Source organism: Echinops telfairi, unplaced genomic scaffold, assembly GCF_000313985.2.
Source record: "Echinops telfairi isolate 266 unplaced genomic scaffold, ASM31398v2 ScPeMD7_3;HRSCAF=10, whole genome shotgun sequence".
Taxonomy (NCBI): domain Eukaryota; kingdom Metazoa; phylum Chordata; class Mammalia; order Afrosoricida; family Tenrecidae; genus Echinops; species Echinops telfairi.
This window is the reverse complement of record NW_022103899.1, coordinates 32,669,705-32,688,224: the sequence shown is the minus strand read 5'-3', so window position 1 is coordinate 32,688,224 and position 18,520 is coordinate 32,669,705. Positions and strand designations below refer to the sequence as shown.

General features: G+C 44.7%; 1 protein-coding gene across 1 annotated transcript in view; it reads right to left on the bottom strand.

The window, feature by feature from the left end:
• Positions 1-18,520, bottom strand: part of ADAM23 (ADAM metallopeptidase domain 23) — a 206,917-nt gene that overhangs the window by 132,270 nt on the left and 56,127 nt on the right. Inside the window, exon 3 of the mRNA XM_045296710.1 lies at positions 13,935-14,011. Within this exon, the coding sequence (XP_045152645.1) occupies positions 13,935-14,011 (77 nt within the window). The remainder of the gene's footprint in view (positions 1-13,934; positions 14,012-18,520) is intronic.

The following is an 18,520-nucleotide window of genomic DNA, read 5'->3' as shown; positions in this document are numbered from 1 at the left end:
ATGTCTGCAATTCACCAAACTACTCCTAGTGTTTAATCTGCAATGGGTAGAAGTACTAGTGAGGGGGGATAAAAAAGATGCACACCAGCTACCTGCCTGCAGCAACAGTACACTGTCTGGTACACGTCTACCACAAACACATCAAGTGCTTGAAAGAGCTGTTGTCCCATCATCCAAAGAGCTGACCTCCTCATCCTGGAATTACTCATCCTTCAAAACTCAGTCCCAACAGATCTCCTCTGTGCGGCCTCCCATGACCCTGCCCTGAGGGTGGGCTCTGTCACGGGGCTGCATTTCGTTCTTCTTTGTTTCCCCACAGACTAGCACAGTTCAGAAAGAAGGGGAGAAAAAATGGAGAGGGGGCCAGTGTGGGCAGCCATACAAAGAAACCCTTTACCACTTTCTGAATGGCTTTAAAGAGCAAAGCATCCCGTAGTGTCTAGCACCAGGTCAGTGCTTAATAAATAAATACGAGCAGTAATGTGAAAGATCATAAAAGACAAAGATAGTCGTATCTTTATGCTGTGAGAACCTCCTTATAACACAATTTAGTCTGATTTGTCATATGTATGCAGTCACCCAGGCATAAAATAAAGGAAGAAGAAATGAAATGTGAACTCAGATTTTCACCCTTTTACTTAAAAAAAAATTATCCTGTAAGGAAGATATTTTTAACTATTTTACATGTAAATAATGTTGTAAAGTTTGGGGGAAAGGGCCCTGATGGCACAGTGGGTTAAGACTTGGGCTAATAACCACAAGGTCAGCAGTTCAAAACCACCAGATGCTCCACAGGAGAGAGATGAGGTTTTCTACTCCCGTAAAGAGTTACAATCTAGGAAACCCACAGGAGCAATTCTATCTGTCCTATTGGGTCACTATGAGTTGGAATCAATTTGATGGCAGTGAGGTTTCTTTGAGATTGTTTTGGTGTTAAACATAATTTAAATACCATATATATTCGAGTATAAGCTGACCTGAATATCAGCCAAGGCACCTAATTTTACCACAAAAACTGCATTCACAATGTGCTGGAAAACTCGGCTTATACATGAGTATATACAGTATTACGGCACATGATCTTTATCACAGAAGATGACGTAGAATGCCTTTATAAGCAAGTCATAGCAAACTACACTTGAGAGTATAATATTGCGGAGGAGATTCTACAAATAATCTTTCTTCCTAGTCTGCCTTGGTCTGGGAACTGCTGAAAGCAGTTCAACATCTTCGCTACACACAAACTTACACTGAGAAACAGTGGTCCAATCCCAGTGCCAGGAGTCTCTTAAGGGCAGCTTATAACAACGATAATCTTCACCATTAAAAGGTTAGGAAAAATTACTCTTTGTGAGGATTCTAGTAGTATGTGAGCAATGTGGGGAAGGGGTGTAGAAATAACATAAAAATCTTATTGGAAATAAGTGATGACCAAAAATCTTAATGAGTCCATGATGGTGAGCCTTTACTTTATATAAAGCTATAAGTGCCTAGAGGGAAATTTAATATTCTTTGGAGCCAGATACATATAAGGAAGAAAATTAGTAGACATAATGCAAAATACAAAAGACTGGAGAGAGACATTTTATTTTGCTAAGGCTCACCTTTATAGAGCTTTTCAAGACCAATTTAATGGGATTTCTGTATCACTGAAAAAAAATGTTCCTTCTCTTAAGATTTGAAAATGGCAATTCTGGGTTCTGACCCTGCTTCTGCCACTGACTAGCTGTGTGATCGAGTTAATTAATCTTTCTCTATATACCTCAATTTCCTTACCACCAGGCCTTTGCATTCTCTTCCTCTTCAAACTTTTGTCAGGCCAACTCGTAAAGAAGCTTCAAGTCTGAGTTTAGATTGAACTGCATGAACATTGAGCTTCCTACACATTTTCACCTCTATTCTGGGTTGGGTCTCCCTCCCATGTGAGAAATGCATTGTGTGTTTTCACGTCCCCAACACATTTCAGATTGTATTTAAGTTCCTGTGGACTTGTCTTGGTCCTCTTGTTCTGTAAGCTTCATGAGGGAAAGGCTTCTCTGGGGCTCCCGTAGTGCCCAGCACTCAATAAATACTTGTGAAAGAAGGTACTTGGAATAGTTCATAGAAGCTTCAATCAATGGAAACCTATCGATCCATTCACTGAGGTTAGAAAAAATTTTATCCACTTGGCTAATGCAGAAGGTCAATATGAGAAGTCCATTTAATTCACATTTCTTGCCATTTGCAAAACCATGAATGCAGACATTAACCATTATTGTACCTGAATGTGCAACTCTCAAGGTCAAAGGAAAACTTTTATATACATAGACAGATAAAATTATCTTGTCATGTAATGAGAATGATACAGCCCAGTGTGTTGTCTTCTCATTTAACTATCAGAAAAGCAATATCTAGATTCAGTAGCTGCCATAATTAATTAATTCACCTCAGATGCTTTTCCATCATTTTGTCATCACGACTGACTTCCAAACAAGATTCATTTGTATTTTCCCACATTCTGCATTAAAGTGGACAACTTCAAGAGGTCTCTTTTTATTCATCAGTCAAGAAATAGTCTCTTGATTCTCTAAATGTTCTGTATCCCACGGCAACAATGACCCCCCGACCATTAAGATCCCTATGATTGTATTAGAAATTCATTGATGCCCTATTTTTTTCTCCTAGGTACTAGGGGAAATCGCAATGATCTCCTCTTTTCTGTAATCCGTTTTCTCATTTTTTGGAACCTAGAGAATCTAAGTCCAGCTCCTGCTGCCTACCTGACTAGCCGAGGCTGGTCTTTCATGATGACAGCCAAGACACAGGAAGAAGTGGCAGTAAGAACGCCTCTTGCTGCAGACAGAGAGCAAGCATCCACTTTCCTGCACCATGAAGTCATCTTTAACCACACATGGTTTAGCTTACTCAGCAACAACAGTCTGCCTGATCTTGAACCTCTGTGTTCAGTTAAAGAACTATCTACAAGGGATTAAACTGACAACAGCAACTGGAGTACTTAGGAGAGAACCTTAGGGGAGAGTGAGTTTATCTTAACGGTTCTGGAAGAAGCATGGCTAAAACATTGCCTGACTTGAAGTGTGTAATCCTGAATTGTGCATGCAGAAATTGTTGAATGGGTGTATGTTTTATGGTGTATATTTTCACCTAAAAATTACATCAAGCTGTGTGTATGGATTGGGATAACAGTTGTATGAGCCCCTAATAAAATGTTAAAAAAAATTACATCAAGCAATAACATTAATATCCAAACTTGTCAATAAATTATGTAATTTTCATTATCTGTTAAAATGAGATTGATTGTTGTGAAGAACAGATATATGTGATAGAGGGAAACAAAGTTATATTGGATTTCATCCAACTGTGGAAAGCAAGCTTCAATTTGCAAATCCCCAAAGCTGGGCTATGGGGATTATTCTTTCATTTGCCTATCATTATCATACATAATTGTGAAAGTGATTGTCAAACCATTTTTTCAAAGTACACATCCTAAAGAAATAGACTTGGTGCTTACAAAAGCTTAGGCAATATTTACTTCATTTTAAGTTTTTCCAAGAGTTTCTGGACTTGCTCAGTATAAAATTGAGTCATTAAAAGCAAATGATAACAATAATACCCAAACCATTCAATAAATACAGGATTAGCTCTTCAACCTGATATGCCCAGGAGAGACTGATCAGTCTCTACCTAATCAAATAAAAAGATGGCCAAAGTGCTGCAGAATTAGACGACAGAAAAGGATGCCCTAGGGAGAGAAAAGGTGGCTAAAGAAAATCCCATGGACCACAACAACTTGATCTGACTACCACCCTGGGGTGAGAGAAGCCTGGGCGGTGTTTCATTCCATTGGCGTCATGAGCTGAGGAACGACTCTGCAGTACGTAATGATAACGAGGATAAAAAAAAGACACTAACTCATCTCCAGGAGGATGAGCCAACAGGGGAAAGCTTAAACTAGATCTCCGGGAACTACGAAACGCAGTATTAATCTACACTACATCCCATACAGCACAATGGCAACCCATTTTTACAGCAATGTGGGGGTCTTTGCCTATCTCTTGAGATTCCTTATTATCACAAAAGCTTCTTCAAAATCACCCAAGTAGTTTCGCTTGTCTTAAAGTACTTCGATGCAAATGAGGCATTATCTTTCAAAGTAGCACTTAGAAAGTATGGTAGGATTGATTATTATCTATGACAGACAAACACATCTACCCACTAACAAGCAGCTCCTTTGTGCTGGATGCCTCACGGCAATAAGCAATCAATAAATATGCTTGATGGCGCTGCTCAACAAATATCATTATTGCAAATCCCACTGGGATCTCCTGCAGGTTCTTTTGTTTGTTTGTTTTCTTTTCTTCTTTTTTTTAACTCATTTTATTGGGGGCTCTAACAACTCGTTACAAACCACACATCAATTGTATCCAACATATTTGTACATATATTCCATCGTACTTTCCTAGACATTTACTTTCCATTGACCCCTTGGATTCAGCTCCTCTCTTTTTCCCTCCCTCCTCCCCACCCCGCAACCCTCATGGCCCCTTGATAGACTGTAGATTGTTAATTATTTTCAAATCTCACACTGACAGCTGTCTCCTTTCCCCTCTGGTTTCTGTTCTTCCCCCTGGCTGGGGGGGTGTGGTTATGTGCCATTCATGGGGATCAGTGACCCCCTCCCTCTCCACCTCTCCCCCTTCCCCTACCCTTTTGGTATCTCTATTCCCATGCCTGTTCCTGGGCTCCATGTGTTGTGAGTTTTATCTCTTGCCTATACCTGTGCACATGGTCCCGTCTAGTCTAGATTGGGAGGCGACACTGCAGGTTCTTTAGATGTTGAAAACGGATGAAAATATGTTTAAGATCTTTTATCTCGATGTGAACAGCGGACCAATTGTTACCATTATGCTCAGCACACCAGTAAATCAATTGTCTGGTGTTCTGTTCGGACAGCAGTAGCTCGGAACAGGGCTCCTCGGCACAGGCTGTGCTTGAATCTCAGCAGGTGACTGAATCTCAGTGGACTCAGGTTCCTCGGCTGTAAAATGGGAATAATCTCATCTCCCTCGTTGCCGTTCTTCTGTACCCGTGAGTCAACTCAGAGTAAAAACTGCCCCAAAGGACTGCCTAGGCTGTAATCTTTACAGGAGCAGACCAGCAAGCGTTTTCTCTTCTAGAGTGGCTGGGGGGTTCAAACGCCTGCTGTGTCCCTTAACAGCTGAGCGCTTAACCACTGGGAATTTCAATGGTTTTATATGGGTAAAAGGAACCTTGGTGTGCAATGTTTAGGCATTGCGCTGCTAACAGAAGCGTCGGCAGGCGAAACCTATTCGTCCCCCTGCAAGAGAAAGACAGAGACATCCGCTTCCATCAATATTACAACCATGGGGCAGTTCTACACCGTCCTTCATGGTCACTCTAAGTCGGAACCATCTTGGCAGCACAATGGAAATGAGGATGGGTCTAGTAAACTTGGTCTGTGGCCCCATTATTCTTGTCGTTGAAAGCCTGCCTTCAATTACAAAATGAAGTCGATGAGTGAGCAAAATCACACACACCTCATCCTGAAACAGAGAGCAATGTGACACGCCACTTGGTTTAATGACCCAAACTGAACCCCAGAACGCAAGCCCAGGACCCCACGCTCAGCAGCAGAGCTTCTCGGACATGCCCGGGGGCCCAATGTTAAATCTTACACGTGTGCCTCCTGGCCAAATCTAGATATGACTTAGCAGTGTCTCCCCCGGGTTTTTATGAGGTTAACTTGAGGTGCCAGTGATTCTTCCACGTTCTAGCCAACAAAGCAGAGAACACACATGAAAGGATGGAGCCAAGAAGGACAAATTTGTCCCGAAAGACAAATTTCCTGATCAACTGAGATGGGACCATATGGTTGGAACCGTAGACTACGGGGGCTTTCTAATGAATCGGCTGGTGCAGGCAGAGGAGCGACCTGCAAGAGCAGGTACCTGGATGCATGTTCTGACTCCCAAATGGGAAGCTCCTCTCCGCAGCACTTGACAATAGTCTCAGAGACTAACAAAGCCTAGTGCCATCTTTCGTGGGGGTTGGGGAGTAGGAAGGGTGACTAGGAACTTTCTTTTTATATAATTTATTCCCTTTTTGTTCTTGAAAATCTACACAACAGAACCTGCACCAATTCGACCATGTCTCCATGTACAATCCAGTCTCTTGGGTTACATTCTTCAAGCTGTGCGCCCATTCTCACTCGCCTTACCTAGCATGTTCCTCGCCCGTTAACGGAGAGCCATTGCCCTGTAAGTTTCCTAGCGACTCTTTTCAGCCGCTGTTGTCGATCTGATCCCCTTCAAAGTACTGAATATGCCAGGGACTGCCGGAAGGATGAGGGAATTTCCCTTGGAAGAAGGATAGCCAGCCTACTTCTTAAAAGCAGGGACAGTAAGACCTGGCCTCACATACTTTGGACATGTTATCAGGAGAGAATACTCTTGCGTGATAGAAGGCCGGAAAAACAGCGGAAGAACCTCAACAAGACGGACTGTCCCAGTGGCTGCAATAGTCGGTCCACACATCCAAGGATGGGGAAGATGGCTCAGGGCTGGGCAGCGCTGCTTTCTCTGTGCAGAAGGTCCCTCTGAGTCAGAAGTGGCACCTGGCAACCATGACAAGACCACCATGCTCGAGGCAGGTTTCATTTACCAGTCTGCTTCAAGTTGAACTACCAGGGATGTTTAGTTGTTTGGGGGGTTGGTTTTTGTTTTGTTTGTTTTTTTGGCTTAAGGTTTAAAGATTATCTCAGGCCAATAGTCTCAGGGGGCCATATGGCCTCCATGACTCTGAAAAGTCTGAATTCCAGGAGAATTTGAATTTCTGTCCTAAGCCTTTCCACTCTTGACTAAAATGCTTCCATGGGATCATCTCATTCTGTTATTCCATAGAACTGTTGACCAAAATGTTCCCTTCTGGTAGCCAAGCATCATTCAGTTCTTTTTGTCTGATGGCAAAGGGGAGAGTTCTTCAGGGAGGCAATTAGCCACACGCTTGGTCCCCTCCTCCCATTCCTAGAACCACTCTTCTCCCTCTGTCGCTCAGCAAATACAGACCAATGATTGAATTCTGAACAATGATTTGCAAGGTTTGGGACCCCAGGCATTCATAGTTCTATTTTTTTATATGTAAAGTATTTCTCTTTATCCATGCCCCATTCCTGGCCCAATGGATGTTAGACTCTGACCAATTGTCCGTCCTCCCACTAAACAGGAACATGAAACAGGTATCGATAAAGGTGCAAGTCCTTTTCTAGCATTTCCCAAAGCAGAAAGGTCCCGTGGGGTCCTCTGCTCTAGAAGAAAATTTGGAAGAGGAGCAAAGTGTTTGTCTACCACAGGGTTACACATCTCCTGTGGCTCTCTCTGTACCATGCACGGCTTAGAAATGACGTCTAAGCCACTGCACGCTCCCTGAGCTGGGGAGGTAGGAGAGGGCATGGGCAAAAGACCACACCTGCTCAGCATTTCTCCTCGTGCAGGCCATCCACGGCTGTGCCTTCTGCTCTCACTGCAAACTGACTCTGTGACGTGGAAGACAAACCACATGAAACTGATTGTTGCACTTGCATGGTTATTCATGCTTGGCACAAATTCCACAATAATAATACTACAGCTTCCAGGACCCCCACCCCACCCTCTCCCCAACCCCCCCTTCGAACGCTGAAGTTGTTGCAAAGCAGTCTTTACGCGCTTAGTTTCAGGGCCTCTTCTCAGTTTTTGGTAACAGCCACCTAATGGTGATGTCTAACAATGACTTCGCCCAATAAGAGCTTTCCCTGGACGTCATTCAGGACAAATGTCCAAGAGAGGACCTGAGACTCCTACATTTTCTTACGCGGAATGGTGTTCCCTTAGGAACATTCTAAGGAGCCCTAGTAGTGCTGCCGGGGAAGCATTGGCTGCTAAACCCAAGATGGACAGTTCAAATCCACCAGTTGTTCCACAGGAAAAAAAGAGAAGTGTTCTGTCCCCACAAAGATAAACAGCCTCAGGCATCTAAGACCCAGAACAAACCCATGGGGGTGGGGATGGGGATGGGCATGGAGTGGAGACCCATCTGTAGACAATTGGACATCCCCTCACAGAAGGGTCACAGGACGAGATGAGCCAGTCAGGGTGCAGTATAGCACTGATGAAACACACAACTTTCCTCTAGTTCTTTGATGCTTCCTTCCCCGTACTGTCATGACCTCAATTCGACCTTACAAATTGGATTAGATCAGAACATGAACACTGCTACAGATAAGAGCCCACAACACAGGAAATCCAGGAGAAATAGACCCCTCAGGACCAACTATGAGAGGACAGATACCAGGAGGATTAGGGGAGGGTGGGGGAAGGAAGGGGAAATCGATCACAGGGATCAAACTATAACCCCCTCCCAGGGGAACAAACAACAGAAAGATGGGTGAGGGGCGATGGAGGGCAATGTAAGATATGAAAATAATAATCTACAACTTATCATGGGTTTGTGAGGGAGGCTGGGGGGGAGGGAGGGGGAAGAAATGAGGAGCTGATATCAGGGGCTCAAGTGGGAAGAGAATGCTTTGAAAATGATGATGGCGGCATATGTGCAAATGTGCTTGACACACAATGGATGGATGGATGGACTGTGATGAGTTGTACGAGTCCCCAATAAAATGATTTTTTTTAAAGAGAGAGATGTAAGCGCCCCCAATAAAAGTATTTAATAATAAAAAATGTTAAAGATATACAGCCTCAGAAAGCACAGACAGGGTCACTATGAGTCAGAACTGACTCAATGGCAGTTGGCTGTAGTTTTTAGTTTGGGAACATACTGCTGATTTTTTAGGAGGAAATTGTATTTGATGCACTTGAGAGTTCATCATTCATGGCTCTGGGAAAAGACCAAATGGATCATAGTCTCCATTCATAATAAATAGAACATGCTACTACGTGTGTGAGCATTCACATTGGACCCAATCAGATGTCCTGGGAAATTACACTTCTACATATCCAATACTTACAAGTCTTATGATTTTTTAAAGAGTGCCTTATAAGCAGTTGTAAGACAACTGAAGAAACATCGAATCTATCAAAAATATGTTTTCAGCTCAATAGAAGTTCAGTCTTTTCACAGTGCTCATTACCTTGAACTTATATCCACCATGCACTTGTCAAATGTTACGCAATGTTTCCTTCAGTCCAGGGAAAAGCTTACACGGTATGCCATATTCTTCTCATTCACTGAAGTCAGGAAGGGTCCCGACTACAGCCAAAGGGAAGAAGAGCACTCTTTTTATGAGACTTATTCTGCTGTTCTCACTAGCTCATGAACTGCATCAAATCTTGTTCAATGTGAAATCGCCCAACACCCAGTCTTATTGTAATAATAATAATTAATCATAGTTACAAGCATCTATTAAGCCCACCCCCTCCATTTAGCAAGGCTATGTAAGCACTACATATCATCCCATTTAGTTCTTATAGCCACGTTACAGATTAAGAAGGAAAATGTCATTTAAGGAATTAATAGAAACATAAAATGGAATATGATTCGGCCATAATTGGAAATCAAGTGTCGATATATGCTACAAATTGGATGGCTCTTCACCTGAGGTCTTAAAAACTTGAAGACAAACAAGCGGCCATCTAGCTGAGAAGCAACAAAGTCCACATGGAAGAAGCACACCAGCCTGTGTGATCGTGAGGTGTCGATGGGATCAGGTATCAGGCATGAAAGTCCCAGAACCAAAAAAAAATATCAATGTGAATGAGGGGAACTGCAGAGTGGAGACTCAAAGCCCATCTGTAGATAAATGGACACCCACTTACAGAAGGGTCACAAGGAAGAGACAAGCCAGTCAGGGTGCAGTATAGCACCGATGAAACATACAACTTTCCTCTACTTCTTTAATGCTTCCTCCCCCCACCCCACTATCATGATCCCAATTTTACCTTACAAATCTAGCTAGACCAGAGGATGTACACGGGTACAGATAAGAGCTGGAAACACAGAGAATCCAGGATAGATAAACCCCTCAGGCCCAATAATAAAAGTAGTGATACCAGGAGGGGAAGGGGAAGGTGAGGTGAGAAAGGAGGAATTGATCACAATGATCTACATATAACCCCCTGCCTCGGGACAGACAATAGAAAAGTGAATGAAGGGAGACATCAGTCTGTAAGACATGAAAAACTAATAATCTATAAATTGACAAGGGTTCATGAGGGAGGGAGGGGAAAGAAATGAGGAGCTGATACCAAGGGCTGAAGTGAAAGAAAATGTTTTGAAAATGATGATGGCAACAAATGGACAATGTGCCTGACACAATGGATGCATGTATGAGCCCCCAATAAAATGATTTTTTTTTTAATGGATGGCTCTTAAAACTTTTTATGCTAAGTGAAAGAAACCAGGCCCATAAAATCACATATTGTATGATTCCATTTATATAAACTGTCCAGAACAGACAACTGCGTACAGTCAAAGAAGAGTTGACAGCGGATAGAGAGAGGGGACATGGGGAGTGACAGAGAATAAGTGCTAGGTTTCCTTTTGGGGTGATGATAAGGTCCTGGAATGTAATAGCAGTGCTGGAACAAAATTCTCTTAATATGCTAAATAATCATTCGAAGAGAGTATATACTCTTAAAGAGTACATTTTGTGGCATGTTAATTATATCTGAATAAACTTGTTAATTTAAAAAGAAGATAAGAAACTTGCCCAGAGTCAGATAGCTATTAAATGGCAGCCTGAATTCAAGTCTGGTTCGCTGGACTCGAGAACCCATGCCAGTGACTATGGTACATCTCTGATCATAGTTATTTTCAGTAAAGATTTGCTGAAGATATCAGTGAATTTGCCTATAAATAATATGGATTGTGGTATAATTCTAATCACTCATATGCAGGAGGCAATCCTTAGATGCCAACACCGCCCCCCACCCCCACCACCCCCACCACCCCCACGCCGAGATTTCCAAATATTGATACACATTAAGAGTTATTGATCTAGTCATCATTTTTAAACCTTCTATAACTTAGGGGAGTGATTGATCTACAGGGAAAACTAAATAAAACAAATTTAAGTAGAACATTCTGATAAGAATGTGACCTGGGGACAGGAGTAGGGCACTTTGTCCTTCTGGGGACAGGAGTAGGACACTTTGCGACAAATAATATATGAACTTGATTGTACCACTTCCATGCTTAAAGCCCATTCAAACCCCTCACCATGGACAACAGTAGCCTCACACGTCTGTCCCTGCTTCTTCTCTAACCTCATTTCCACATCAGCAACCATCTCCCTGGCCCTGTTCACTCCGGCAAGCCCAACCTCTGTCCTTCTTGGATATTTCACAAGGGCCTCAGCACTTGGGGTCTCAGTGGGGGACCCCAGCCTCCCAATGTCATGCGTTGGCTCTGGGGTCTATTATCTCAAGCCTTCTCTCCTCCCCTGAGCCCAGACAGGTAGATTCAGCTCCTTCCCAGACATGGCATCATGTCTGTCCCAGAGACCCTCAAATCCATTATGTCTCCTCTGAATTCACAACCTTCCTCTTCTCCCTCTTCCTCAATTAATCTTCCATTCCCTGGTGCAACCCGTTTCGATTGGAAATTGACATTTCTACCCAACTGCCCAATCAAGACACCTCGGTCAGCCTCACTCTTGTCTCGGCCTTGTCACCTCTGTCTACTCAATCGTACTGATGTTCACCAGCCAAAGATGTCTTGACAGCATTTCTCCTCCTCCATCCCTCCTAGCAGTTCATCAGTACAGGATCGATGTTTCTTCCGACTTGACGGCCTCAGGGATAACAGCCATGCCCATGAACCTGGAATGCCGGATCCATGATGAGGCCGATGACCCCTGTGTCCTCGTCTCCCTCTGCCTCACTCTTAGCCTGCAGAGGAGAGCTCAGGGAAGGGCCTGTGCTCCCTGCACACACAGCCACCACCACACGACCCTGCCTCCTGAGGCCAGACAGCGCCAAGGCCGGAATGCCCTTCTCTATGGTCTCCCCCTGCCTCCCATACTCAACAGTTTGCTTCTGATAGCACCTTATCTCCAAAACTGGGCTCAAATAGCACCTCCTCCAGCCTGCGGGGCTCTGTCTCCGGTACTGCCGGGGCACTCCTGGTGAACCTCTCACAACACAGTTTTCACTCTCTTCCTCTCAACCTCCCCCCACTGGACTCTGTGCTCCTCCAGGCAGAGACTGCTAACAGTAGGCATTCGACTTGATGCTTTCGTGGGCTGTGTTCGTGGGCAACAATGTCCTGATGTGTTTTTCTGTGCCATGTGGTCTAGACACCCGTGTCACCCTTTCTCTGCCATCTGCTCATTCAGTGAGGGGCTTTGTTGCAGCTGTGATGTTTCAGAGCCGCAAAACACTCAGCAGGGCCGGGGGTCATCAGGGAGCTACGGTCTGGACCGGCAGTCTCTGGCTGCTGCAGAAGAGGTAAGGGAACAACTAAAATTAGCCAGATCCTGCTACTCCACAGACTTGAAGATCTGGCCAGACAAATCTTTGAGGCAGGCCTGCTGCTGACACAGCGTGGTGGAAAAGGAACCCAACCAGTGCTCAGCAGACCGAAAAAGGAAAGCCTGCAATACCTTGAACACAAGAAACTCGAAGTTCTGCTGAGTCATCCTGGCTTAAAGCTGCAGTACCGGTAAGGAGGCCCTGTGCTGACTCTGCGTTGTTGTTTTTTCTGCCACACACACAAAACGTGGCAGACAAGAAATGTCATCGCTCTTCTTTACATTTCTTCGCCATGTCTCAGGTAGTGGAGCTACAGCATTGTGTCCAAGAGCATTAAATGGTACTGTTCCTGCAGAGATGCGGCCCTGATCACGAGAATGATGGGCTCGAGTTTTTACATCTAAACACTGTAACCAAAACGAAACCAACCTCACTGCCAGTGAGTCGACTCCTCCTCTGAGTTCGCCCTGTGGGACAGCGTAGAACTGGCCCTGTGGGTTTCGGACACGGGGACACTGTATGGCGTAAAAAGAGTTCCTCCCTCGGAGCTCCTGGTACTTTTGCCTTGCTGACCTTGTGGTGAGCAGCCAATCCCCTACACAACCAGGGTTCAAACCTGAGAGGAAATCTCTGTCGCCACCAGCTGTACTGGAAGAGCCCAGGTTAAAGCAAAGGAGCTCTGATGGTGCAGGGGTTAAGGCACTTGGCGGCTAGCAAAAAGGTCGGCAGTTCGAGCCCATCTGCCACTCCACTGGAGGAAACCATGACCGCCTGTTTTGGTGAGGACCGGCAACCCTGCCCTGCAGGATGGCTGTGAGTCACAACGACTTGATGGCACCGAGTTTTGTTCGTATTAAACTGATAGCTCTTGTTCCCATGTTGTACGAAGGCGTTTGTACAACTGGTTTCAACTTGGAAGTGAAGTTCAAAGACAAACATACGTTCAGCTCTGAGAAAATCGGAAAATTCTCTTCAGGACTATAATTTCTTTGGGAGTGGGTATTTGCATCTGTCTTTGTTCTTCCTAGATTTAAGTCATGTGAATTTCATAACAAATAGTACAATAGAAAAAGCTTCTAGACTCGGGTCAAATTATACTTGAATCAATCATTTATAATACTTTTCATAGAGTAACACTTACTATAGTTAACATTTAATTAACTACCATTAGTCAAATGTTTATTTCATTTAAAATCATACTGTAGAAGTATTCTACGGGGAATCCTTTTTGTGTGAGATATTTAACATGGTAAAGGTTGGATGTCTTCCCTTGCAGGAAAAGATGGGGAAAGGGAATTCATTCCATGCAGACTACATTTTCTTTAAACGCGTACGACATAAAACCAGTGGGAAAATATCAATTGCTTCGATGACAATTATTTGGACTAAACAATACTATACACAAGACATCAGTACACTTATTTCTTACCAGGGCTACGACTACGGACTTACTTGTTCAGTGTGAGGTCAAGAATGAATTTGGAGCCGAAGGCTTCAATCTGGAAGCTTGCCTGGGCCAGGTGGATGGCCTATCAAAAAGACAAAGAAATTTAGCCTAATGTCCTGTTTTTAAAGGGGGTTAAATCCAGACCAAGATTATTATCTAATAAGAACACCTTCTTTTATCAATTGACCCTTGTATCTTTTCACAGCAACTCATTTCTTCACATGGAAACTAGATGAGTGGTCATGGTGTCTGCGGGAAGGTCTACATATTTGCTTGGCAAGAAACGAATAAAAGACAACCAGTCCCCTAAAATGAAACCCACTGCGACAAAAACCCAAAGCGCAGGCTGCTGGACTTCTAAACGGAACATGAGGAATTACGCAAGCATCTGCCCAGGAAAGCTTGGTGTTAGCCCATTTTGAGCACACCACTAACCGACTCTTTCAGCACACCTCAGTGAAAAACCCTGTCGGAGCTCTGCTTGTCATCAGAAACTGAAACTTTTCTAAGTGATGGGTCATCTGTATCCACGGGTTTGGCATCTGCAGATTCTACCAAGTGCAGATCAGAAATATTCAGAAGGGGGAAAAACAGAAAGTCCTGAAAAGCAAACCTTGAGTGTGCACACGAGGAGCACTACACAGAATGTTCAGGAGTGACGTGATGCTCAGGTACCGTAGCCTCCAGCAAGTCACACACCTCCAGTCCCTCTCCAGCCCGCGGTGTTCGAGCACTGGTGCCTCGCACCTCATTCCTGCTCTGCTTGTGCTGTGTGCACCCTTTATTTCTCTGGGGGGGGGGGGCACAGTATGACTCCGAAAAAGCAATGCTCTTTAGAGGCAAGGTTGGGGAGACATCATCTCACACACTTCGGACATGGAATCAGGACATCAGGCTTGGTAAAGTAGAGGGGCAAAGAGAGGGAAGACCCTGGACAAAATAGATGGACACCGTGGCTTCAACCACTGAGAACAATGACGAGGATGGTGCCGGACCCAGTGGTGGAGCTGGGGTCTCTATGAATTGGAACTAACTGGGCAGCGCTTAACAACACGGAACGCAAAGAAGTGGTCAACGCCATCCCTTAAAGGCTAAGAGGGGGTGTACAGGGCTATCTCTCAATGAGAAAATAGAAACCTTACATGTTTTGAAACATGCCCTACTGCTTGCTGGAGTGGTCTGTGAGGGCAGCAAGAACGCACAGAGCAGTCACGCAGTAAGGCTGAAGTTCATGAACACGCTGGTGCTGCCCTTCCAATATCAAAAAGCAGTCTTTCTCGTGCGTGCTGAAGTGCTTGCAAAGACTAAGAAAGCACTGGGTGTGTGGGTAGACGGCAAGTCACAGCAGCATATCCCTGTCTGTTGATGGCAAAGTTGTGCATGAGAAAGTACTTAGCCCTTATGAGCACTGTGGAGAGGGTTGAAGAGAGGGAGAGGAAGGAATTTAAGGGATAACTTGCTAGTTATGTAAAGCGCTAAACCAACCAAGCAACAGCTCACTGCCATCAAGTCGCTGCCAGCTCACAGCAACCCTATAGGTAGAACTGCCCTGGCGGGATTCTGAGACTGTACCTGTTTACAGGAGTAGAAGGCCTTGTCTTTCTCTTAATTTAAAGTGCTAGCGCCTCAAAAATTTAAAGCCCGTAAGAGAATCCGCATCCGCTGGGGCTTAGGAAGCACCAGTGTTCCCAGAAGTGTTTAAGAAACTCATGGAAGAGAAAGGTTATCATCCAAAGCAAGTCTTCAACAGTGAAAAATGGGTTTATTCTGCAAGACATGCAATCGTACCTACATCCATATGACTGCCAAGCAGGCTCCAGGGTCCAAGGACTGGGAAGATTCCCTTACTCTAGCTCTGTGTGGCAATGCAATTGGTCATATGATCAAGGTAAGCCTCATCTACCAAGTAAACAATCTCTGGACCCACAGGATCAGAACCAAAAATTGCCTGTCCAGTATCTGGTAACACAACAAGAACGCCTGGGTGATGAGCACTGTGGTCACTGAATGGTTCCACCGGTACTTCACTCCTGAAGCGAGGAAACCCCTCTGAGAGAAGGAGCGACCACCCGAGGTCCTCCTTATGACAGCGTTCTCAACCATCCCCAACGTCTCTGCTGACCCAGGGACACCCCTGCCTCCCACCACTGTATCACTGAGGAGCCACCCGATCAAGGCAGCATCAAATGCATGAAGGTGACCTTCAACAGGATGCAGGCATCATGGACTTAGGGAACAGCTTCAGGAGTTCAGATACAATGGTGCTTATGTCAGAGGTTGTAGGAGCCTGGGACAACCAATGCATGTTGGAAGACGTCTAACAAATCAGTGAGACTTCAGGGGCCTCCTCACTATGGATGCAGAAGTTAGGGTTACCTTGAGGGATACCAGGGAAGTTGGTAAAAAAGGCTTCTCTGCCATGATTAAGGACCATATCGAGGGATACACAGAAGAGCACAGAGAAGACCTAGCCACTTGAAGAGCTGCCGAATTCCTCTACCAGAGAAGCTGACAAATCAACTCGGACATAGAAACGATGTACGGCAGTTTTTCAACAGGCATAAATGTTAAAGCAGCAGTTCTCAATCTGTGAACCCCTTTGGTGGTCAAACGACCCTTTCACAGGGGTAGCCCGATTCATAACAGTAGCAAAATTACAGTTCTGAAGTAACAACAAAAGTAATTTTATGGCTGGGGGGTCACCACAACATGAGGAACTGTATTAAAGGGTCGCGGCATGAGGAAGGTTGAGAACCACTGTGTTAAATGATAGGATCCTCGAGTATGATCCTCTGGTGGAGCATGGTCTTTGGATCTGCCTAGTGATGACAATGTGCCTACAACCACTTGTGGGGAACAGAAGGCTTTCTCTTAAGCTGTCTCCCCAATAATATGTACCAGACTTAGCTGCTTGAGAATGACTGTACACTAGGCGGTCAGTGCAAGTAAGTCAGAGGTTATTCTCCTTAACATCAGCCATCTAGAGCGGCCAGACTGTATAGTCTGACTCACCCTAAACAAGGCCCACTCCCTTCTGATAAGGATAGTAGTTGTCTGTTTACTTGAAGATACCAGAGAGGTCAAACCCGCCCAAGGATGACCAAGGTTAGGTAGCCATTATGAATCTAGAGTCCACCCATCTTGTCACATGTGTAACCCTAGACCTTCCCATTCCTATGGGCACACCCCTAGGTCATCCCCCTCCTCTTGATTGTATTGCCCATGTTGCTACCCCTCCCCATGATGTAGGTTATTGTCTGCTATCAGGGGGCTTGCATGCCTCCCAGAATAGTAATTGTCTGTTTTAGTATATGAGACACCAGGGTGATCAAACTTGTTCAAGGATGAATTGTATTGCCCCTTTCTGTGATGTATGACTCTGTAATCAGATCCCCCTCAAGTGATATGATGCGTGGTTAGCAATAAATAATGAGGCTCCCTGGTTCTCGGGGGTGGGGGGGTGGCTGAGGAGGACAAAGCAGCTGCTTCTACTTTGGCGGCTAAGTCCCCTCCACGAGGACCATCGAGCGGGGCTGAGGAGAGCGATGCTACCATGAGTTGCGTCGGACTCCATTACTTGACTCCATCTTTTAACGCTCATGCTCTCTACGACTTTACTGTAAGCTCTACTTGTTATCACTGTACAATTGCGCCTACCGAACCTGTGATGTTCTGTGGGGTTCCCGCTCCCCTTTAACCCCACAATCACGGAAAGATTTGTCTCACGTTGCAAAGAAGAGCTTCCTGTGACCTTTAGTGCCTGAAGGTCCTCAGAGCTCAGCCTCCACGCTTTCAGAGAGTATTACAGAAACCCCCCCAAAGTGTCACCTCTGCAGTCAGAAGCTGGCTCTGATCCCTCGGATGCCCTGTCAGGAGGTTCAACTTAGCCTGATGTCTCATCACTGACCCACAGTGCCACACATCTATCACGTCCCTTCCTCGCTGTATGCACCATAAAGTACCTATGCAGGAATCATCATTCCCAGCACCATCATACAAATGTTATCAAGAGAGAAGAACCGGGGGGTTGGTGAGTGTTAACATAAAGTGTGTGAGAGAGAATGAAATCATATTTTCTCCATTTATCATTATATTTTCTACATGCGCTTATGTTTTAAATACCCTGCACATGTAGTAACCATGTATTTCTCTTTCGGGTCATTAACCAAAAGCAATCTAAGGGTTGAAAGAAAGACAAGGTTACATTGCTGCTGACGTGCACTACGTATTAGCCCTATAATGATGGCTACTGGGCAGACTTTTTCCCCCTTTTCATTATTCCCGAAGCACTACGGTATAATAACAATTCACGTGGCATTCCTATTGCATTTGGTATTACATACTCTAGAGGGTGTGCGCAGGTTACATTTATTTTAAGTAAAAAGGGACTTGAGCATCTTCAGATTTGGGTCTGGGGTGGGCACGGAGGTCCTGAAACCACCCCCTCCCCATCGATACCAAGGGAAGACGTATCTGCAGAATAGGACTCTACACGTGTCACACAGCCTTCTAACTCCAGAAAGCTCTTAGGCGCTTATATACTTATCATATATTATATTTATTTATAAAGGTAATTAATATATAACAAGAA